Source organism: Aquarana catesbeiana, linkage group LG02 (assembly GCF_042186555.1).
Source record: "Aquarana catesbeiana isolate 2022-GZ linkage group LG02, ASM4218655v1, whole genome shotgun sequence".
Taxonomy (NCBI): domain Eukaryota; kingdom Metazoa; phylum Chordata; class Amphibia; order Anura; family Ranidae; genus Aquarana; species Aquarana catesbeiana.
Genome location: NC_133325.1, coordinates 753011768 through 753036442, shown reverse-complemented (window position 1 = coordinate 753036442; position 24675 = coordinate 753011768). Strand labels below are relative to the sequence as shown.

At 43.1% G+C, this 24675-nt stretch overlaps 1 protein-coding gene across 6 annotated transcripts in view; it reads right to left on the bottom strand.

The window, feature by feature from the left end:
* LOC141129241 (interferon alpha/beta receptor 2-like) overlaps positions 1-22710 on the bottom strand; it is a 44925-nt gene extending 22215 nt beyond the window's left edge. For 3 of the 6 annotated variants that reach the window (XM_073617147.1, XM_073617145.1, XM_073617150.1), the window contains exons 1-4: positions 22529-22685; positions 22266-22450; positions 9008-9061; positions 3848-3974 (exon numbers count right to left, since the gene is read on the bottom strand). In XM_073617147.1, coding sequence (XP_073473248.1) covers positions 3848-3974; positions 9008-9061; positions 22266-22317 — 233 coding nt within the window. In that variant the 5' untranslated portion in view covers positions 22318-22450; positions 22529-22685. Of the gene's footprint in view, positions 1-3847; positions 3975-9007; positions 9062-22265; positions 22451-22528 lie in introns of all 6 variants that reach the window. The other 3 variants (XM_073617146.1, XM_073617149.1, XM_073617148.1) reach the window with 3 other exon arrangements.
* Positions 22711-24675: the final 1965 nt, after the last annotated feature.

Below are 24675 nucleotides of genomic sequence, written 5' to 3'. Positions count from 1 at the left end.
CGCGATCGCTCGTGACAGAGCGTGAACCGGTATCTGTGTGTGTAAATACACAAATCCCGGTTCTCTCAGGGGAGAGGAGACAGATCGTGCGCTCCTACTAAGTAGGAACACAGATCGGTCTTTCGCCTAGTCAGTCCCATCCTCCCCACAGTTAGAACACACCTAGGGAACACAGTTAACCCCTTGATCGCCCCCTAGTGTTAACCCCTTCCCTGCCAATGACATTTATACAGTAATCAGTGGCTATTTTTAGCTCTGATCGCTGTATAAATGTCACTGGTCCCAAAAAAGTGCCAAAAGTGTGCGATCTGTCCGCCGCAATGTCGCAGTCACGATAAAAATTGCTGATCACCGCCATTACTAGTAAAAAAAAATAATAATAAAAATGCCATAAATCTATCCCTTATTTTGTAGACGCTATAACTTTTGCACAAACCAATCAATATGCGCTTATTGCAATTTTTGTTACCAAAAATATGTAGCAGAATACTTATCGGCCTAAACTGATGAAGTCGTTTTTTTTTTGGGATATTTATTATAGCAAAAAGTACAAATTATTGTGTTTTTTTCAAAATTGTCGCTCTTTTTTTGTTTATAGCGCAAAAAAAAAAAAACAGCAGAGGTGATCAAATACCACCAAAAGAAAGCTCTATTTGTGGGGAAAAATGGACATCAATTTTGTTTGGGTACAGCATTGCAATTGTCAGTTAAAGCGACACAGTGCCGAATTGCAAAAAATGGCCTGGTCAGGAAGGGGGCAAATCCTTCCGGGGCTGAAGTGGTTAATGAATAATTAGACTCACCTGTAGTTGAATTCGTGTTAATTAGGATTTTGTTGTCTAAAATTAGGCTTTGCTCCTAAGCCCCATACACACTATTAAATTTTCTGCATATTTTTGTCTTCAGATTTATCAAAACTGCAAGGGCCTACCTGATAGCATACAAATTGAAACTCTTAAGGTTTGACCTCATATTATATGGTTTTGGTAAATCTGAAGACAAAAATCTGCAGAAAATCTAATAGTGCGTATTGGGCTTAAGACTTTAATTGGGGTGCATTAATTTTTGCAACATGGTCTTGAATGAATTTATTAGGAAAAAAAATTTTTTTATGTGTGCAAATGACCAAATCTTGGTTGCAATCAATAGCCCGTATTTGTGGGAGTGTTTTGTAGTATAGTGTCCCATAGAAAATGTTGATTCTGAAAGTAAAGTAAAGGTTTTCTGACAAATCGGTGTGCCTTGCTGAATAATGAACAGACTTAAGCTTCGTAAACACAATCGGATTTTCCGCCGGGAATTGTGTGATAACAGACTGTTGGCCTAAAATCCAACCGTTTGTACGCTCCATCAGACAATTGTTGTCGGATTGTCTGCGGACAAATATTAGATGGCAGGCTTATAAATTTTCCGTGGACAGTGGTCTGTTGTCAGATTTTCCAATCGTGTGTACACAAGTCCATCAGACAAAAGTCGAAAGTACAAACACGCATGTTTGGAATCAGTGCTCACCAAACACAACATTAGCAGAAGGTGCCCAAAGGGTGGCGCTAAAGAGCTGAAAAAAGACGTAGTACGTCCCTACGTTCGTGTTTGTTGGCCGACAAGTGGGGGGCCGTTTGTATGCAAGACAAGTTCCTGGCCAACGCCCTTTGGACAAAAGTCTGACGTTTTGTCTGCGGAAAATCCGATCGTGTGTACGAGGCTTTAGGAGAGGGTTCTTGTACGACAGCATGTGAGTCAGCAAATGCCTCTCCCCCTTCAGCAAAACTGAGCCTTTGCTGTTGCTGACACTGTGATCCGCGATCCACCAATAAAATTTGCTTAGCCGCATTCAGCCCAGAAGAGAGAACTCCTCACTCACAAGGATTATATTACACAGTTTGTTGTAGCTGTTGCTAATTTCTGCTGTACACAGGTAGGATTTATAACCATATAGCTGATATGTTTTCTTTAACCCCTTACGGACCGCCGCACGCCGATATACGTCCTGAATTTGAAGAGGAATATTATTGTTATGGCAGCAGCTAGCTGCCATAACCCCGGTATCCTCTTCTTTGGTCGGCGGTCCGCTTTCAGATAAAAGCGGTCTCTGCAGCGGATTCGCCGCAAGATCACTTTTATCGGCGGCAGGAGAGGGCCTCCCCTCTCCCGCTGCGCTCCGGTGCCCTCCGCGGCTTACCGGAGCCAATGGCAGTGACGGAGGTGATCGGATGTTGTGCCTTCCTTGGCATGGAGACGACTGAGGGGAAGATGGCCCCCACCCATCTCCATACCATTGCAGGGCGGAAGTAACGTCAAAACGTCATTGCCGCCCAAAGCTTAATAATTCTAGCCCTAGACCTCCTCTGTAACTAAAAACATGCAATTTGTAGAATTTTTTAAACGTCGCCTATGGAGATTTTTTTAAGGATAAAAGTTTGTCGCCATTCCACAAGCGGGTGCAATTTTGAAGCATGACATGTTGGGTATCAATTTACTCGGCGTAACATTATCTTTCACAATATAAAAAAAAGTTGGGCTAACTTTACTGTCTTATTTTTTAATTAAAAAAAGTGAAATTTTTCCCAAAAAAGTGCGCTTGTAAGACCGCTGCGCAAATACGGTGTGACAGAAAGTATTGCAACGACTGCCATTTTATTCTCTAGGGTGTTAGAAAAAAAATGTATAATGTTTGGGGGTTCTAAGTAATTTTCTAGCAAAAAAAAGTTTAAACAACAAATCTCAAAAAGAGGCTCGGTCCTTAAGTGGTTAAAGAGATTTTGCTGTCAAACAAAACTGTCTATAGAAATAGATGGCAGGCATCTAGAGGTGTCCGCATATACATACAGCCTTAATAACCATGCTGCTATGATAGGCAAAGCTCTGATATTTCTTAATAGTAATGAATACCATATATACTCGAGTATAAGTCGACCCGAATATAAGCCGAGGCACCTAATTTTACCACAAAAAACTGGGAAAACTTATTGACTCGAGTATAAGCCTAGGGTGAGAAATGCGCAGCTACTGTAAGTGGAAAAGAGGGTCAACAATGCCCATTTGCATGCCTCACTGTGCCCATTTGCAGTCACAGGTCCCCCGAACTTCAAACTCGGTAGTTAAGGGTCCCTAGATGCCCCCTAGCTGCAGCCAAAATTTTGGGTCTCTGGACCCAAGGGGTCCCAAAATGACATTGCTGCAGATGGACACAGTTGACTGACTTTGGGGCCCTGTATCTCGGGGCCACTTGGTGCTAGGAAACCCAAATTTGAAGTGCATACCCAGTGGAACTAACACTACAACATATTCAACGCTGGGGTTCCTATCTCCAAGTGACCCTGAGATACGGACCCCAAAGTCGGTTCGGAAAATGTCAAGCACTTTTCTGCAGCAGAGAATGACATTTTCTGAACCAACTTTGGGGCCCCATATCTCAAGGCCACTTGATGCTAGGAACTTTGGATATGTTGTGGTGCTAGTTCCACTGGGTTTGCACACCAAATTTGGGGTTTCCTAGCACCAAGTGGCCCTAAGATACGGGGCCTCAAATTCGGTTCGGAAAATGTCATTTTTTGCACCAGAAAAGTGCTTGACTTGAGTATAAGCCGAGGGGGGCACTTTCAGCACAAAAAAAGTGCTGAAAAACTCGGCTTTTACTCGAGTATATACGGTAAGCTTTTCTGACCCTTCCTGCCTCCTGTACAATATTTTTGGCCACTGAGGCAGCCTATTATAGTGATGGGACAATAGAAGTGTGTAGGGTGAAATGAAGGAGAAGCTTTGGAGCTTTGATTGTAAGAGCGGACATTGGTTTGGGCATGACAGTAAGGTTTTGGAACAGCCATGGAATAGTCTATAAACTTACTAGTCTTTAGAGTATTCTACTTTGTAGTAGACGGCCAATTCATAGTTGGGGTCTTCCCAAGTCAGGATATGCTGAAAGTTGTTAGAAGAGAATTTAGGGTTCCTCGGAGGCTGCAGAACAGCTGACACTACAGACAAAGCATGAAGAAAATTATATTAATAAACCAATAAATATGATTTTTGATGTTAGAAGGAAGAGTTGTGATTCATTCCAGTTTAGGACTTTGAGGTTAATTTAGTAAAAGTGGACAGTGCAAAATCTGGTGCAGCTCTGTATAAAAACCAATCAGCTTCCAGGTTTAAGCCTAGGTTCACACTGACTGCAGGAATGGAATCGTGCTAGTTCAGCTGAACTCGCATGGTTTCATTCCTGCATGTCAGTCCCGATTTCGGGGGCGATTTCAGAGACATCTGTGCGGGTCTCTGCACAGATGTCAATGGAACCCCCCCCCCCCGAAATCGCCAAAAATAGTACAGAAACTACTTTTGGGAATCGGTGCACATGTGGCATCACACAGATTCAGGCGCTGCCATTGCCGGCAGTTGCCGTCGATTTGGCATGCGCTTTGACATGTCAAATCGCATACCAAATCGCATCAATGTGAACCAGGGCTCATTGTCAAAGCCTAATCGAACAAGCTGAAATTAGAAGCTGATTGGTTACTATGCACAGCTGCACCAGATTTTGCACTCTCCGGTTATAGTAAATTAACCCCATTGCATTCACTGCATTGACCAATCTCATAATGTCCATAGAACAGACATGACCAACCTTTTTTTTTTTGAGATTCTGGGCTGTATAAGATTATCTATGGGCCTGTGAGTGCCCCTGTGGGCTGCTCAGCCTTCTGCAGCAGCCCAGATTTAACAAAACTGTGAAATAGATTCTAAATTGTCATGGCTCCCAAATTTTTCCTCTTTTGGAACCAAATTCCCTTTGCCCCACTTTTCTTTTCACTGTTTATAAAATCATTTTCAGGTTTCAGAGAAGCCCTGCTAAAAATTAATAATCCTATAGAACAGGGTACATTAGCATGCTCAGTACGTTGAATAGGCTTTAAATTAAAGAATACCTACCATATTTGACATCAAGGGAAGATAATGTTTTATTTTTTAGCACCCGCTAGTGCTATGTAACAAAATATTTTTTAGTAACAATCAAAAAATCGTGGTGTCCCCCTACATTAGTGGTCATTGTAGAAGTGACCCCTTACATTGGCGGTTGGTGAAAAACTGCTTCCTTGCATTGGTGGTCAATGTAAGTGGGAGATCAATTTACCATTGCTCATTGCTCAAGTCAAGGAACCCCTAGCAGCCTCAAAAGAACTTTCTAGGATTCTACAGAAACCTGTCTGAGAAAGGTTGCTCTAAATTATGTATTTTGTTATTTTGAAAATCCGGTAAAAAAAAAAAAAAAACACTTGTAGGTTTAACCTCCCTGGCGGTATGATTCTTTCTGATTTTAGGTGCTGAAAGCGGTACAATTATTTTGCATGGAAATTTGGCGTTTTATATTGTAGGCCTGTAATTCTTAACAATAACACACTTAAATCTGTCCAAACCAGAGTCTAGTAGATATCCCGGGTATGATAAAGTTTGAAACACAAAAACATAAATTATAATATAATAAAAAAAAAATAATAATTAAAAAAAATAAAAATAAATAGTAATAAAATAAATTTCCACACGATTCACTATCGCTCAATTCTGCAAGTGTTCTAATTTACTATCGCTGTTTTCTAGCTGGTCTAAAGCCATTTTTGACGTAAAGGGACACTTTTTGGTTGCTATGGACAATCTCCAGTTTCCAGGCAGAAAGAACAGTATATGCAATATAAAACTGCATGCAGGGCATGGGCCAGAGCACTGGGGACAAATGGGATGTGAAATGATTTCATACAGTACTGTAATCTGTAAGATTACAGTACTGTATGTGTTATGCTTTTTACATTTTTATTAATTTGCCGCCAGGCTCCGCCCCCGTGCGTCGCGACGCTCGCAGGGAACGGAGCCTGGCACAGAGAGGCTTCGGAACAGGACACAGCCTGCGGACACTGCGGGGGACATTGCAGGATCCCGGGGACAAGGTAAGTAAGGAGGCACCAGGATCCTGCAATGCAATCCCGAGTGTGGCTCGGGGTTACCGCTAATGGTCCTGAATTTTAACCCCGAGCCACACTCGGGAATACCGCCAGGGAGGTTAACCAATCATGTTTTGGCGTATTAAATCGTAATGGTCCCTGTAACTGGAGATGTGGCAGAACGTGTCCCCTTTGTCTACATTCTTTCTTCTAAGAGATGTCTATTGTTCTTATGCTAGAAAGTTGGAAGATATTCTTATGCCGCGTACACACAAGCGGACTTTACGGCAGACTTTGCCCGGCGGACGGGATTTCGTTGGACAATTCGATCGTGTGTGGGCTCCAGCGGACTTTGTTTTCTCAAAAGTTGGAGGGACTTAGATTTGAAACATGTTTCAAATCTATCCGACGGACTCGAGTCCAGTCGATAAGTCCGCTCGTCTGTATGCTAGTTCGACGGACAAAAAGCCACGCTAGGGCAGCTATTGGCTACTGGCTATGAACTTCCTTATTTTAGTCCGGTCGTACGTCATCACGTACGAATTCGACGGACTTTGGTTGATTGTGTGTAGGCAAGTCCGTTCATTTGGAAAGTCCGTCGTAAAGTCCGTCAAAGTCCGCCGGGCAAAGTCTGCCGTAAAGTCCGCTCGTGTGTACGCGGCATTAGGATACGATAGAGAAAATGAATCATATTTTATTGTTCACAATTTAAAATAAACCTCCATGAGGCTCATAGCATCTTATAAAAACATCAATGACAGTGTTTATACAAATTATATGTTCGGTGGTGATACCCAAAACCATATACGACTGTACATTCAAAACAGATTCAGTAACAATTTTTGCATGTAAAGGGAAAACCAACGCGTTTCAAATATCTATAAATTATCTTCATCAGGAATATCTATCACCACCATTTAACATCTGCCAGTCTCTAGGAAGAGCTCGAGAGCCCTCCACCCAGAAGGGCAATTATGAGATCACCCAACAGGACTGCATGGAGGTGTGCGGTGCCAATTCCCCCTACTGGGTTAATACTGGGTTCAAAGATGGAAAGAGCTAGTAGATTTGTTGACAAATATCTTCGTTCACATGTAGTCGCATTACCCTCTTACATAAAGGACACCTCAGACCTTTTAAAAAATCTGGATGGCCTCCATGTACCACAAGGGTGTCTCCTTGTGGCCATCGACATCGAGACCTTAAATTCCTCAATCCCTCACCAATATGGTTTAGAAAACTCTGGTACAGAGTCAATATATAAAGTCTAAGAATAAACAATGTGACAGACCAGGACTTTACGAATGTGGAGCATGTGACTACTGTCACCTGCTTATTGAAGGTGCTTCTGTCTTGCTAGTGTCCCAATCCGTATCACACCCCCCCCCCCATTCCTTCTCTCCTGGCTGTGGCTTTTCCATGTGATAACCTTGAAATATACTTACCACAGAATATTTCCAGCCCAGTGAGTATCTCCTACTATCTTCCTTCAAACACTCGTATTGTTTTTTCGATTTTTTTGAATGACTATTGTCATTGTATACTGTTCTAGTTGGCGTTCTTGTACGAACACTCAAGTATCGGGAATACTATAGATGAGAATTTTTTAAAACTCTATGGGTGACACTATCTTTCATGAATTCCTCTGCAAAGTATTTCTGTATGCTGTATATGTTGCTCAGATATGATGATAATCTATTTTTAACATATGTGATTGTTATATAAAGTTTTACCTATATGTTTTCATTGTAGATAGTGAGACCTTCTTTTCTCCAACAATCCCTGAATGTGTCCTGACGAAGCTAGACAGTGAAACGAGTTGACGAACAGGGACTCACTATTATATATACTTATATACTATATGCTTATCTTTGCCGTGTATTATGTATATGTTTTTAACTCTTTACCCTTTTTTTGCTCTATGCACCATATATTGTTATAAATAAAATATACTTTTCTATATTTTTCTATATTTTTCACTGTCTATGTTGCCTTTAAAGTCCGACCTTTGTGGCTATCATATGCCCAACTTTTTCTTTTATGCCAAATTTTCATATGGATGTGGCTATAGGAGTGTCCTTTTCAATTTTTTCGTGAATTGTTCAGTGTATAGTGTCTGGTCACTTTCCTTACACAATAAGGCCCCTTTCACACGGGACAGAACTGTCAGTTGGCAAAAGGAGGCAGTTTGTCAAAACCAGTCCATGACCGCTGGATAACCCCATACACATTGCCATGGCCCCAAAGCTGTGCTTCATGGCGAGCTACATAGAGGTGAACGGGGCCGTGCCACAACTGCAATTTTAGTGTTAAATTCCTCTTAAAACATGTGTGCAGGAGGCAGCATATTGCCCCCCAATTTCCTGCTAACCATGGGCCAGTCACTACTGACAACGCAATTCACCACGGATCACAAATCAGCAGCTAGGCTGGTGAAAGGGACCTTAAAGCGGAACTTCACCCTAAAGGGAAAGTTCTGCTTTTTTCCTCCTCCAACTCTTTTGGACAATTTTTTTTTTTTTTTTGGGGGGGGGGGGTACCTGGCTTTGACAAGTTCCCACTCCCACTTCCAATTGGATCGCTCAGGTGAGTAAAAGTTTGGCCTTCGCTCTCTTTGCCCGCAGCCTTCACAAAGCGAAGCGTGGCTCACACATGCACCGTGAGAAGCCAGCTGTGTGAAACCGAAAAGAGTCACAGCCAGCTTCCTTTAGTAAATATGACAACACCAGGAACCCGAAGACCGGCAAAGAACCGACCTGGGTGAGAACGGCGCTGAGTCCTTGAACAGGTAAGTGTCCAGTATTTGTAGCTGCTGCCTTTTATTTTTTTTTTTTCTTTCTTTCAAACAGGATGAAGATTCTCTATAAGGTCAGATTAGTTGCTGAGTGTTGTGCATCATTTTCTTCAAGCAAAGCAAAACAATGAGAAAGTGCCACTGCCTATTATTGTCAGTAATGGAGAGAATACCCCCCATTCAGGGGTCACAGGGGTGTTCTTATCATGTATTTGTATATTATGACATCTCTGCTGCTAGTGAGTTGATAGAAAAGTAAAACTATTAAAAGTAAAAAAACACGTACCTATTATAGGAAGGACACAAAGCTGCAGCAAAACTTGTAGACAGGTCATCACTCCTGCAGCACAACACATATTTAAACACAAATTTTAGTAAAACAGTATTAAAACAAATTTGTTGCATAATATAATAATAATAACATATATCCATGAAACACAAAGAAAGACACAGGGGTCGACTTACTAAAGGCAAATAGACTGTGCACTTTGCAAGTGCATTTGCTCCAGAACTTAGTAAATGAGGTGACGCTTTTCTTTGCAAAGACTACCCAATCACATGCAAGAAAAAACAAAACATTTACTTGCACATAATTGAATGATGGAAGTCAGCAGAACTTCCCCTCATTTACTAAGCTCTGAAGCAAATACCCTTGCAGAGTGCACAGTCTAGTTGCCTTTAGTAAATCAGGCCCATCACACCTGACATCACGTATGACGAAACATGTAGGGCGGAGCAGAGACACTCGTCATTGCACATGTGTGAACCAGCCGCGCCCATTTATTAATTTGGGCAATGGACTACACATGTGATTTGAAAGTGCACTCAATTTGATTAAATATTGCTGTATTTACAGTTTTATCGCTATGGAAGGTGTCTCTCTCTCTCTTCTTTTCTACTATCTTGCCTGTGTTGCCTGTGTGGAGCCTCATCACATACTGATTGGTGGAATGCACTGAAGTGCAATGGCCTGTCATGATCCCTGAAGTGTTTTGGGGGCTGGATAATCATGAGCTTTTTTTGACCTCTCCTTTGTGAGGGTCATGAGAATCTGGTAAGCCCCCACTCTGTACACATTATGGTGGACTTCCAATGCTGAAAGGCTTGGAGGCTGTCTTGGGATTCACAATCTTCCATTTATCTCAATATACACAGGAGGACTTTTTCAATCACTTTTGTTTTTTCAGTGGGACTTTTTGTTTTATTCTCAACTTATACGTATACACTCACATGTGAATATTTTGTTTTTCTTATGTTGGACAATTGTTTATTATGTTTATGTGATTTTTTTTTATGTGCTGCACTGAATTTTTTCTAATCTAAGCATACCATGCATTAGGGTTTTGTACCAGCTGCTTAGTGACATCACACATTTGGAGTCTTAGAGCAATTTTCCTTCTTTAATCAACCGCTTAAGGTCAACCCTATAGCAGGTTTATTGCTACAGGGGAGCACCTCTGTGCCGTATCACCTATATACATGTGATCCCGGTCTTCTGGGTAGGAGGCATGTGCTGCTCACTCCCTTTGCTGCAAACTCGATGTCTGCCAGCACCCGCCGATCATCCAGCATAGAGGCAGAACAGCACTCTGCCTATGTAAACAATTCAGATCGCCGTTCTGACAGGAGGAAAGCCATGGATTCTGTCTCTCTGTAAAGCAGGGACTAGGATCCATGTCTTCCCCTAGTAAAAGCACCTCCCCCCAGTTTAGTAAAACACCGGTTAGGCACACAGTTAACCCTTTGATCACCATTGATGTTAACCCCTTCCCAGCCAGTGTCATTAGCACAGTGACAGTGCATATTTTTTTTAGCACTGATTATTGTTTTAGTGTCACTGGTCCTCAAAAAGTGTCAAAAGTGTCAGTTAGTGTCAGAATGCCCGCCGCAATATCACAGTCCGATAATAAAAATATCCCATAAGCTATAACTTTTGCGAAAATCAATATACGCTTATTGGGATTTTTTTTTTTTTTTTACCAAAAATATGTAGCAGAATATATATTGGCCTAAATTTTATAATGAAATTTGATTTTTCAAAACTTTTTATTAGATATGTTTTATTGCAGAAAGTAAAAAATATTGTTTTTCTTTTTTAAAAATTGTGTTTTTATTTGTTTGCGTTGTAAACAAACAAAAAAAAAAAAAAAAAACAGCAGAGGTGATCAAATACCACCAAAAGGAAGATCTATTTGTGAGAAAAAAAAAAGATTTTATTTAGGTACAGAGTCGCGTGACCGCGCAATTGTCCGATAAAGTAACGCAGTGCCGTATCGCAAAAAGTAGCTTGGTCATGAATGGGGGGTAAATCTTACGGAGGTCAAGTGGTTAAAGTGTTTGCTTATCTCCATTAAAAACAAATAAATACACATTTGTTTCAGTTTAATAAACATGTCATAAGGGGGATCCTAGTAAAACTGGAGGAAAGTCAAGTTGTTACCTATAATAACCAATAAGATTTGATCTTCTATCCCCTGTGAAAATGAGACAGAACAGTATGAATCTGACTGTTCAACTTTTTGGTTATGTATCCATAGTTCCCATTCAAGCACTAGATGGATGTCAGTATATTGTGAGGATATCTGCAGTGCAATGCCAGTCTGCCCAGGGATTGTTACCGTCACAGATCATGGTTAAGCACTATTACATATCATTAATAAAATGCATTAATACTTTATTATTGTTGCAGATTACATCAATATAAAATAAACAGTCAATATCGATTTTTTTACATTTTGTTATTGTAATGCGTCTATAACAGGTTTAACTGACTGCCATCCATTTAGCTCCTGTCTCTAAAAGTAACTTTAAGAAATATTAAAAAATTGCTGCTTAGATTTTTATTTGTTCCTACTTTTTGCTCCTAAAATGAATTTTCCTGTAAAATTCAAGGGGGTTGGAGGATAACCGTAAATAACCCTTGTCTGTACTGCACTGGCAGATCTCATTATTAGTCGTAAACTGCTGGACTGATTTACTAAAGGCAAGGCTTTCTTTCACCAGGAACGTGGGGGAACACTGTTCTGGCACCTCCAGCACTGAATGTATTTTACGGCAAGGTGCGCTGGGGGTCTATTGATGCTGGCTGCTGGGGGATCTATTGTCGCTGGTAGGGATCTATTTTTGGCTGGGGGGACTTACGTTGCTGGGGGGGTATATTTTTGCTGGGAAGGATCTACTGTTAAGGGAGATGTCTATTGTTGCTGGCTGCTAGGAGATCTGTTGTTGCTGCAGGGGGCCTATTGTTTCTAGGGTGGTATTTTGTTGCAGGGGGTCCATTGTTGCTGGGGGGGTCTGTTATGTGGGGGATCTATTATTTCTGTGGTGGGATCTGTTGTTGCTGGGGAAGGGTCTACTGTTGCTGGGGTGGGGGTCTATCAAATTCTATAGAAATTTCTTGGTAGCACAAAATGATGCTTCTGTATTTTCTAAAAGGGGCAGTACTGGGAGGTGGGTAGGGGGTGGGGCCAAGAGACAATGCTCAAAGGTGGATAGGGGGCGGAGACAAGGGGTGAGTTCTTGCATCTATCCTCAGAAAAAAAAACCCTGATTAAAGACAAATAGGCTGTTCACTTTACAAGAAAAGTTGCACTTGGCAAGGGGATTTTCCCCAGAGCTTAGTAAATGTAGTGAAGTTTCAATTTGCAAAGAATGAGAAGAAACATGCAAACAGCATTTTTTTCTTGCACCAGTTTGATTATGGACGTCAGCAGAGTTTTACCGTATTCACTAAGCTCTGGGGCAAATTCCATTGCAAAGTAAAAAAGCCTATTTGTCTTTAGTAAATCAACCCCTGTATGTCCTAACAAAGGATTCAAGTTATAGAATCGGATCTTCTATTCAGAAACATATAACATGTAGGAAATATATATGGAAAAACACTTTAAAGTGTATGTAAATCAGCCCTTTTCAACTTTTTTTTATCCTAAAGGAAATCCAAAAATAATTTTCAGGTCTCTGGGAACCCTTACTGAAACCAACTCATTGGCAATGGAAAAATGCGACTTACATTGGTGGTCATACAGACGCAGTGCTGGAACTACCAGGGTCACAAAGATCACTCTTGCAACCAGGCCCTGGTGTTCCGCCACTATAGGGGGGCCCGCTGCCTGAAGGCTCTATTTCTCTAGTTACACTTGGGAGGTAGTACACTGTACACTCAAGTCACTGCCATAGTATCTGCCCAGCGCCATTCACCTAACCTTTCCACAGCCGTCCATTGAGTTCAGAGCTGGAGGAAGATGGGCCATTGGCGGGTGGAGATGATGACTTCCAAGTCAAAACGCGTCGGAAGGATATGCTGAGACCACTGTCTTCTTTTATACAAGCGCTTGATTTTACTTTACTTTGCTTTTCATGTATTAAAATTTCCATACGGAGTTACGCTATATGCCTTCCTCTTTCTTTCAATGGTGGGGCTGACTGCCTATATCTACTGAGTCCATCCATATCTTTCACCTGTTCGGAGGTCCATCTGGAGGTCACATCTGGATACAGCATCTGATCCCCTTGGTATATTATACCACAAAGCTTGATTGACTCACTAGGTGTACACCTGTTCGAGTTCAATCCCTCTGGTAAGCAGCTTCTGGTGTCTTTGGTGGTGGATCTACTATCAACTGTTATTACATCATACATATATGAAGTTAAAGACTGTCACTATATCATATCCACATGTGGTTGAGGATTATCATCACACATGATTGAAGTTTGTCACTGACTTTTTTTGGACATCACACGTTCCTCTATTTATAGACATCACATGTCATAATAGAGGACTGCTTGGAGTATTTTTGAGCACATCATTTATTATTCACGTTTTTTGTACTCATATTATTTGTTATGGTTTATATGATCACATAAGCGCTGCACATTTCACCCAATTGGAGACTTGAAGAGAGTCAGCTGACCTGGGAAGAGGAGGAGCTGGAGGAAGTCTATGCTGTGTGAGGAGACCCCATCTTGTGATCTCGGGACAGGTGTCACTGGAGGCACATGTTGGGAGCCAGGGAGACAAGGAGGGGGAACTGAGTCGACAAGTGAATGCCACTGATGCTGATACCATCTCCACCCAGCACTGCCACTGAACCCAATCCCCCTCACCACTGCTGCAACGGATCCAATCCCCCGGCCCCCAAGCACTGCCACTGATCACACCACCCCAGCACTGCAACTCACCACCCCACTACTGTCACTGATCCCATTTCCTCCCCCACCACCACTGCCACTGATTCCATCAACCCCCCCAGCACTGCCACTGATCATGAGGGCCCTTCATGGTTTCTTGCACCGGGGTCCTGAAGGTACTAGTTACACCTCAGGTAGGATACCAGTAGAGAAATGGCCAAAAACGGCAATACAAAATTCTGCTGAGAGATATAAAGTGCAGGTACCTACAGGGGTCCTGACATACCTGCAGCGGCTTTCTGTGTCAACGCTCTGCAATTCCTGGTATTGTCAGAGTCTGTCTGCTGCCTTCCCCTATCCATTCTTATTGGCTATTATGATGCTGGGCTACCTCACTGGTCAGTAGGATTGCAAGTTACCACTGCCTGTTATTTTGTCTCCATAGCCATAGGATGCTTAATCACTGTAGATGTATGCATCCCTTTGGCTTGATGAAGGGCTGTTGCTGGCTTGAAACTGTTGCCAATTTGTTGCCAACATGTTACATTGTAAATGATTTGCTTTGATTATTAAAGGAGAAGTAGAGCCAAAGCTTGTTTGGCTGTATTTCTCCTATGGATCACAGGAGTGCAGTTCATTCTGCACTCCTGTGACCTGTTTTCAGCAGACAGCGGGCTGAATCTGCTGACGTCACAGAGCCGGTCCAAGATTGTGATAATGGAGTTGGGATCCGCCCACATGCCTGGTTCAGCCTCTCAGCAAGCCAATGGGAGCCTGAGCTGGTTGCAGTGAGTATCCCAAAATAGTGTATGCCCTACTTTTGGTGTGGTGCGATTTCAGCCCATTCTAAATGATTGGGCTGGAACTGCACCGCACAGAAGTGCATGTGAATCGCACAGGAACACACAGCTCTTTCCTGTGCTATTTCTGGGGGAGAATTGGCCCTAAGTGCATTGACACTTCTTCCTAGCTCTATTTATTGCCACAAAAATTCTTTGAAAGGTTTTCAAACTTCAAAGGTTTGAGGCGTAAAACAGGAAAATATTTATATTATAATATCGATGGATCGCAGCCAGCAGGCTCCACAACAGGCTCCCTTTGTAGCCTTTGTTTTACACAGGATGGGCCTTTCATATTTATTGTACAACAAAAAACATCTTAGACCCTTCAGAGTGCGCAAATGTCATTTTTCTCTACATCCTCATGCCACTATTGTATATAATTATCTGTAGATGAGCAATAGAAATCCCTGTATATCTTTATCCAGGAAATGTAAAAATGCTACAGATTGGGAAAATTAATTGTAGGAAAAGGAAAAATTCTTTAAAAACATTAGCATTTCTCCAAGAAAAATATACTTCCTACATACATACCGTGATCAGCAGTCCAATCATGGAATAATACGCCCTTTACTAAACTTTGTAGTGTAATGCTATTTCAACTTTCATTATATTAATGCCTATCACTGTTTACGGTAAAGAAAGATTCAGTATTTTCTTGTCTTAAAAAAAGCATTAGGGATTGGTTACCTTGAAGCAGGGGTCTCCAAACTGCGGCCCAAGGGCCAGATGAGGCCCTTTGCTTGCTTTTATCCAGCCCTTAAGGGACTATCTCATCCACTGATACAAATAATGGGGCATAATTCCCCCCCACTGACACCAATGAACGGGCACAATTCATCCCAATGACACCAACAATGGGACACAATTCCTCTCAATGATACCAATGATGGGGCACAATTTCTCCCAATGACACCAACAATGGGACACAATTCCTCCCAATGACAGCAATGATGGGGTATAATTTATCCCAACAACACCAACCAAGGGGCCCAATGGCACCATTGATGGGGGACACAATTTTTTCCAATGACACCAACAATGGGACACAATTCCTCCCAATGACAGCAATGATGGGGTATAATTTATCCCAACAACACCAACCAAGGGGCCCAATGGCACCATTGATGTGGGACACAATCTTTTCCAATGACTCCAACAATGGGACACAATTCCTCTCAATGATACCAATGATGGGGCACAATTTCTCCCAGTGACACCAACAATGGGACACAATTCCTCCCAATGACAGCAGTGATGGGGTATAATTTCTCCCAACAACACCAACGAAGGGGCCCAATGGCACCATTGATGGGGGACACAATTTTTTCACCAACAACAATGACACCAACAATGGGACACAATTCCTCCCAATGACAGCAATGATTGGGTATAATTTATCCCAACAACACCAACCAAGGGGCCCAATGGCACCATTGATGGGGGACACAATTTTTTCCAATGACACCAACAATGGGACACAATTCCTCCCAATGACAGCAACGATGGGGTATAATTTATCCCAACAACACCAACCAAGGGGCCCAATGGCACCATTGATGGGGGACACAATTTTTTCACCAACAATAATGACACCAACAATGGGATAAAATTCCTTCCAATGACAGCAATGATGGGGTATAATTTATCCCAACAACACCAACCAAGGGGCCCAATGGCACCATTGATGGGGGACACAATTTTTTCCAATGACACCAACAATGGGACACAATTCCTCTCAATGATACCAATCATGGGGCACAATTTCTCCCAATGACAACATTGATGGGATATAATTTCTCCCAACAACACCAACCCAGGGGCCCAATGGCACCATCGATGGGGGGACACAATTTTTTCCAATGACACCAACAATGGGACACAATTCCTTCCAATAGCATTTAACCACTTAAGAACCAAAAGGATTTACCCCCTTAATTGCCAGGCCATTTTTTGCAATACGGCACTGCGTCGCTTTAACTGACAGTTGCGCGGTCATGCATCATTGTACCCAAACAAAATCAATGTCCTTTTTTTCCCCACAAATAGAGATTTCTTTTGGTGGTAATTAATCACCAAAAGAAAGTGGTGATTTATCGCAGTCCCGATAAAAGATCGCCGCCATTACTAGTAAAAAAAAAAATAATAATAATAAAAATGCCATAAATCTATCCCCTATTTTGTAGATGCTATAATTTTTGCGAAACCAATCAATATGCGCTTATTGCATTTTTTATTTTTTTTTACCAAAAATATGTAGAAGAATACATATCAGCCTAAACTGAGGAAGACATTTGTTTTTATATATATTTTTGGGGGGATATTTATTATAGCAAAAAAGAAAAAATACTGCTTTTTTTTTCAAAATTGTTGCTCTTTTTTTTGTTTATAGCGCAAAAAAATAAAACCGCAGAGATGATCAAATACCACCAAAAGAAAGCTCTATTTGTGGGAGAAAAGGACTTCAATTTTGTTTGGGTACAACGTCGCACGACTGCGCATTTGTCAGTTAAAGCAACGCAGTGCCGTATCGCAAAAAATGGCCTGGTCATTAAGGGAGCAAATCCTTTCGGTCCTTAAGTAGTTAAAGAAGTCGTTTGCAAGCCGCGCTGAAGTCGCGCTGTGCGGGGCGGCTTCAGAGTTGGGCGACTTTGAAGCCGCCCCAGTGTGAACTGGCACTTAGTCACCTTTGATGAACTGTTACTATGTTGATATGCTTTAATAATTTTGGACTATTTTTATTAAGTGGGTATTTTATTTCACACTTATTTTATTTATTTATCAGTTGTGATACACTTTATAATATGTGGTGACATACTTATATTATGAATTGGTAGCGCAGCATCTATATTTTTTTATTTACACACTCGGGTTGATTTGCTAAAGGCAAAAAGGCTGTTTACTTTGTAAGGGACATTTCACTATACAAGGGAATTTCCCCCAGAGCTTAGTGAATGTGGTGAAGTTTCACTTTGCAAAAAAAAAACCCTTTTAACTTGCAAGGAGAATTAAAACGAACAAAACAGTTTTTCTTTCCATTTAATAGATGATGGAAGTCAGCAGAGCTTCACCTCATTCAAAATGCTGTTTTTTTAACTTTTCCTTGCAAGTAAAAGGGTATTTTTGCAAAGTGAAACTTCGCCACATTCATTAAAGTGTTTGTAAAGCTTGTTTTTTTTTTAAATGACAAACATGTTATACTTAGCCCCTCTGTACAAGGGTTTTGCACAGGGTGGCCCCAATTCTCCTTTTCTGGGGTCCCCCCGTGGCGCTCCTGGCTCCTCCTCTTCTTGAGTGCCCCCACAGAGAGCCGTTTCCATGGGGGCACCCTTGCAGGCGCACTCTTCAGTCCTGCTGCTGCATCTGTTGACACAGACAGCAGGACTCGGCCCCGCCCCCCGTGTCACTGGATTTGATTGACAGCAGCGGGAGCCAATAGCTCTCGCCACTATCAATCTATCCAAAGAGGACCCGAGACAGCAGCTGGAGCTGGTGTGCTCGTCCCTGTCGCTGGAACGATCAGGTTCAGGTAAGTAAAGGGGGGGGGGGGCTGCAGCACAAAAGTTTTTTTCACCTTAATGCATAGAATGCATTAAAGATGAAAAACTGTGAGGGTTTACAACCCCTTTAACCACTTCATTACCCAGCCATAGTCATATGACGTCCACAGATGGGATCTCCCATCCTGGGTGGACGTCATATGACGTCCTGGGATTTCCGGCCACCTAGGGGGCGCGCGCGCGCCGCCGGGAGCGCGCGCGCCCGCCGCGTTACTCGGGACCCGGTGCGTGTGCCCGGCGGCCGCGATGTCCGCCGGGCACCCGCGATTGCCCGTTAACCGGGCCGGCATGTGGATCTGTGTGTGTAAACAGACAGATCCACAGCCTGTCAGCTCTGAGGAGAGCGATCTGTGTTCCCAGAACGGAGGAACACTGATCGGTCTCCTCCCCTTGTGCGTCCCCTCCCCCTTTATCGCTGTATAAATGTGAATGGTCCCAAAAATGTGTCAAAAGTGTCCGATGTGTCCGCCATAATGTCGCAGTCACGGAAAAAAATCGCGATCGCCGCTAAAAAAAATAAATAAATATTTTTTTTTTAAAAATGCCATAAATCTATCCCGTATTTTGTAGACGCTATAACTTTTGCGCAAACCAATCAATATACGCTTATTGCGATTTTTTTTACCAAAAATATGTAGAAGAATACGTATCGGCCGAAACTGAGGAAAAAATTAGTTTTTGGGATATTCATTATAGCAAAAAGTAAAAAATATTGTGTTTTTTTCAAAATTGTCGCTCTTCTTTTGTTTATAGCGCAAAAGATGAAAACCGCAGAGGCGATCAAATACCACCAAAAGAAAGCTCTATTTGTGGTGAAAAAAGGACGTCAATTTTTTTTGGGTACAACGTCGCACGACTGTGCAATTGACGTTTAAAATGCGACAGCGCTGAAAACTAAAAATTGGCCTGGGAAGGAAGAGGGTGAAATTGCCCTGTATTGAACCGGTTAACCACTTACGGACCGCCCACCGTCATTATACGTCTGTATTTTGAAGAGGAATATCGTTGTTTTGGCAGCAGTTAGCTGCCATAACACCAGTATCCTCTTCTTCAGTGGGCAGTCTGCTTTCCAATAATAGTGGTCTCTGTGGCGGATTCGCCGCAAGATCACTTTTATCGGCGGCAGGAGAGGGCCCCCCCTTCCGCCACGCTACGGTGCCCTCCGCCGCTTACCGGAGCCGTCGGTAGCGGCGGAGATGATCGGTTTCTTCTCCCTGTTCGGTATGGAGACAACTGAGGGGAAGATGGCCCCCACCCGTCTCCATACCATTGCAGGGCAGAAGCGACGGCAAAACGTCACTTCCACCTATAGCTCTTAAAGAGACATTTTTGTTTTACATTTTTTTCAAGTGACATTAAATTTTATTTTTTATTTTTATTGCATTTTAGTGTAAATATGAGATCTGAGGTATTTTTGACCCCAGATCTCATATTTAAGAGGTCCTGTCGTGCTTTTTTTCTATTACAAGGGATGTTTACATTCCTTGTAATTGGAATAAAAGTGACACCATTTTTTTAAAAAAAAGAACAGTGTCAAAATAAAAAATAAAAGGTAAAATAAATAAGAAAAATATATATATTTTTTTAAACGCGCCCCGTCCTGCCGAGCTCGCGTGCAGAAGCGAACGCATACGTGAGCAGCGCCCGCATATGAAAACGGTGTTCAAACCACACATGTGAGGTATCGCCGCGATCGGAAGAGTGAGAGCAATAATTCTAGCCCTAGACCTCCTCTCAAGACAGGCAACCTGTAGAATTTTTTAAACGTCGCCTATGGAGATTTTTAAGGGTAAAAGTTTGTCGCCATTCTACGAGTGGGCGCAATTTTTAAGCGCGACATGTTGGGTATCAATTTACTCGGCGTAACATTATCTTTCACAATATAAAATTGGGCTAACTTTACTGTTGTCTTATTTTTTAAATTATAAAAAGTGTATTTTTTCCCAAAAAAGTACGCTTGTAAGACCGTTTTGCGCAAATACAGTGTGTGACAGACATAGCCGGGACAGAGGCTGTTGGAGAGGACTGAATGCAAGCCTGTTGCCTTTTGATTATGGGCCCTGGATTTTCAATGGAACAATACTCTTTGTGAGGTGAATGAGAAATCCAGTCTGAACTGTACTAATGGGACTCAGTCGTATATATATGTATATATTGTATGTTGTTTGATTCTGTTGGGGACTCCTTGCTGTGGATCTGTGTCCCTGAAGAGGGAGGGGGGATTCCTCCAGCAGCCCCCTGCTGATAAGAATGATTCATTCTGTTGGGACACATCCTGTGAGGAGATGCTGGTGTCATCAACCTGTGTTTATGTTAATTGAGAGAGCTGATCACATTAGCCACCAGCACTGGCTAGGAGACGAATGGTCTAGGCTGAGGAGGGGGTAGATCGTTGTTTGTATTGTTAATTGTAATTAGCTCCAGCTATTGTGTTTATACTACTGTGTGAAGCTCGGTGCCCACAAGTCTGTCATCTGGTCTAGGTAAATTTTTTAGGTAAGTAGCTCATGTTAATTATGTTATTTAGGTTACAGTTGTATTGTTAGAGGAGGTTCCAACGGCATATAAAGTCTTGTAATTTTGATTCTAAATAAAACAGTTCATGGTAGCAACAAGCAAGTGTCGCCTTGTTTTGTGCTCAGAGAGGTTGGAATATCTGATATCTGTATACAGACTGGGAGGAAGTGGTATATGGTGGAAGCACTCAAGCGGAGTGTGGGACGTTCCGTGACACAGTGTGACAGAAAGTATTGCAACGACCGCCATTTTATTCTCTAGGGTGTTAGAAAAAAATATATATAATGTTTGGGGGTTCTAAGTAATTTTCTAGCAAAAAAAACCCTGTTTTTAACTCGTAAACACCAAATCTCAGAAAGAGGCTCGGTCCGTAAAGTGGTTGTAAACCCACTTTTTCGACTTCTACCTATAGGTAAGCCTAGAATACGGCTTACCTATAGGTAGTGGAAATACCTCCTAAACATGCGCCGTTTAGGAGATATTTCACCTGTAGCCCGCTGAAAATTCCAACAGCGCATGCACGGGGAAGAAACAAAACTGAAGGCCGTAACCTTTGGATGGTGGGTCGTTTGTGTACCTGGAGGGAAGGTGTGGTGGAGGCGGGGAGGGACAAGGTTTGCCTTTTTGTGTGAATAAGTGTAGACGGGTGCATGTATGGTGTGGATGTTGTGTTCATGGAAATATCCCTGCTGTATATAGCATTGAGATTTTAGGTTGTGGTGCCCTACGATGTCCACACTCATTACCCTTATGTGACCAGTGGTATACTTCATTCCTCTGTTGAGGAATTTGGTAAATATCATGTATAACTATAACAGTTGGCCCCCGTTGGGCTATTGCACTTTCTTTTATATTTTGTAAAAGAGATTTGTTTATGGATGCATTTGTACTATCTGAACCTGTACACTACTTTCTATCAAAACAAATAAAAACTATTTTGTAAAAAAAATAAACAAAACTAGGAGCTGTTTTTTCCCTAACCTGTGCCGTTAATCACGGCTCCCGCGCGCATGTGTCACGTGGCTCCGGCGAATCACAGAGCCGGAGTACACAGCACGAAAGGAAGAGGGGCCAGAAGATGGATGCTGCCTACACAGGGAACATCGCTGGATTCTTTTGCAGGTAAGTGGCACATAATGGGCTAGTATGAGATGCATACTAGCCCATTATGCTTTTCATTTGCAGGCTTTGCAGCAAGCAAAAGACAAAGTAAAACCCATCAGGGTTTACTTTCTCTTTAAATGGTTAAGCTCTAGGGGAAATTCCCTTGCAAAGTGCAACTTTCCTTGCAAAGTGAACAGCTTATTCACCCTCTTTCTCCCAATCACTTGCCCTTCATTACATAACGTTACACCATTGGTATGAATGTTTAGTATGTAATATTGAAATAAAACAGAAGATATACCCTCCAGATTCTTCATTACATTTGGCTAGATGCTGGCAGTCTACATCACTAGCTGGCTATTTCCCTCCCCAAATAGTGATTCCCAGCTCCACCTACCTCCTGCGGTGATGAGGATCTCCGGTCTCATTTTCCTTGTCAGATTTTGCATTTATGGAGATATTTCGCTATGGAGCACGCAGCAGAAGGAGTGAGACTCAGTGAAGGAAGGGATCATAGCTAGGAGATCTTGATTGCTGGGTCCCAGTTCCTGGACAATCAGCAGTGATTCAGCCAACCAGCATCTACCCATGGTGGAAATATCAGTATTTAATGGACTGATCCTTAAAACAGCTAAAAAAGATAAATAGTTCTTAGAATACCTGTCTGGAGCGGACGGTGACTCTAGTAGAGCAGAGAGGGTGACACCTGTAAGACAAAGACTTGTCCAGCAATGTGATTACCTGTGCAGGAATTCTGCTCTGCTCGATCCGCAGCTCTCTCACTGTAATCTGTATTTCAGCTCCACCCTCCTTTACTTGGCAGGCGGAACCCGGAGAGAAAAATGTTGTATTTCCAGTAAATGTAAAACAAAGGAGTCAACATAACGACAGGGAAGGAGAAGTATTTCTATTGACCATTGCCACTATTCCGACTCCAGCTGGGGTAAATCAGTGAGGGGGTCCTCTGAAAATGTGCATTGCCGAAAATATGAGAAGAGCTTAGATGAGGTTCAAAGGAGAACTCCATTCTAAACAAGAATTTATCGGTAGAATTCATGTGCTCTGAACCAATCAGAGGAAATTTACTAAAACTGTAGCACACAGAATCTGGTGCAGCTGTGCATAGTAACCAATCAGCTTCTAGGTTTTATCATCAAAGCTTAACCACCTGCCGCCCGCCCACCGTCAAGCGACGGCTGGGCGGTGCGGCTCTCGTTCTGGGTGGACATCATATGACAGCCTCCCAGAACGACCGCTCTCGCGCGCCCCCCCGGGGGTGTGCAGCGTGGCGATCGCGGCCGTGTTGCTAGGACACTGCGCGACCCCGATCTGTGTAAAGAGCCGCGGCTGCGGCTCTTTAACCATGTGATCGGCTGTGTCGAATTACAGCCGTTCACATGTAAACACGGAGATGCCGGTGTTCTGTCGAGAAGTGCCCCCCATCGAATAGTGCCCGCGCATGCGCAGGATGGAGCCGCACTTCAGCTGATTTGCCAATCAGCTGGAGCGACGTGACCAGGGCACAAGCACACATCGTAAGAGGCATCTCTTGATGGGAGATACCATTTCATGGCCACAATTGAAACCTATACAAACAGCAGGGGGAGACTGTAGTTCTCACATTGTGCCTCGCTGTTGCGGGGCGGCTTTACAGTGTGCTGATGGTCGGGTTTCGTCTGTGTTGCAGGGCGGGTTTTCTGTGTTGAACAGCCGGTTTTGCCTGTGTAAATGGGCGGGTTGCAACACAGACAAAACCAGCTCTTCAACACAGCCACTAGCCGCCCTCCAGCAGCAGCGATGCACAATCTGAGAACTATAGTCTCCCCCGCTGTTTGTATACAGGGATGGTGCAAGGATTTTTGACACCCTAGACGAAACCTCATTTTACCGCCCCCCCGGCTCCACCCCTGACTCCACCCCCTTTCCCCTGTCCATGTAAACCCCACCTTTTAAATGAAGCGCCCATCAAATGCAGCCTCACCAGCGCCCATCAAATACAGCCTACCAGCGCCCATCAAATGCAACCTCACCAGCGCCTATCAAATGCAGCTTCACCAGCGCCCATCAAATGCAGCCTTACCAGCGCCCATCAAATGCAGCCTCACCAGCACCCATCAAATACAGCCTCACCAGCACCCATCAAATACAGCCTCACCAGCACCCATTAAATACAGCCTCACCAGCGCCCATCAAATGCAGCCTCACCAGCGCCCATCAAATGCAGCCTCACCGGCACCCATCAAATACAGCCTCACCAGCACCCATTAAATACAACCTCACCAGCGCCCATCAAATACAGCCTCACCAGCACCCATTAAATACAGCCTCACCAGCACCCATTAAATACAGCCTCACCAGCGCCCATCAAATACAGCCTCACCAGCACCCATTAAATACAGCCTCACCAGCGCCCATCAAATACAGCCTCACCAGCACCCATCAAATACAGCCTCACCAGCACCCATTAAATACAGCCTCACCAGCGCCCATCAAATACAGCCTCACCAGCACCCATTAAATACAGCCTCACCAGCGCCCATCAAATGCAGCCTCACCAGCACCCATCAAATACAGCCTCACCAGCGCCCATCAATGAATGTTTGCTTGCATCCATTCAATCGGGAGTCAGAACACAGACACAGTCCTCCGCCGCCACTGTGCCTCTGACACTATGTGCAAATGGAACAGCAGCTACCTGCTAATGCTGAGACTTAGTTGCTTGCTGCAGAGAGAAGAGAGTAGGAACCCCAGTGGCTGGGCGCCCTAGGCAGCAGGGCGCCCTAGGCGGCTGCCTAGTTTGCCTAGTG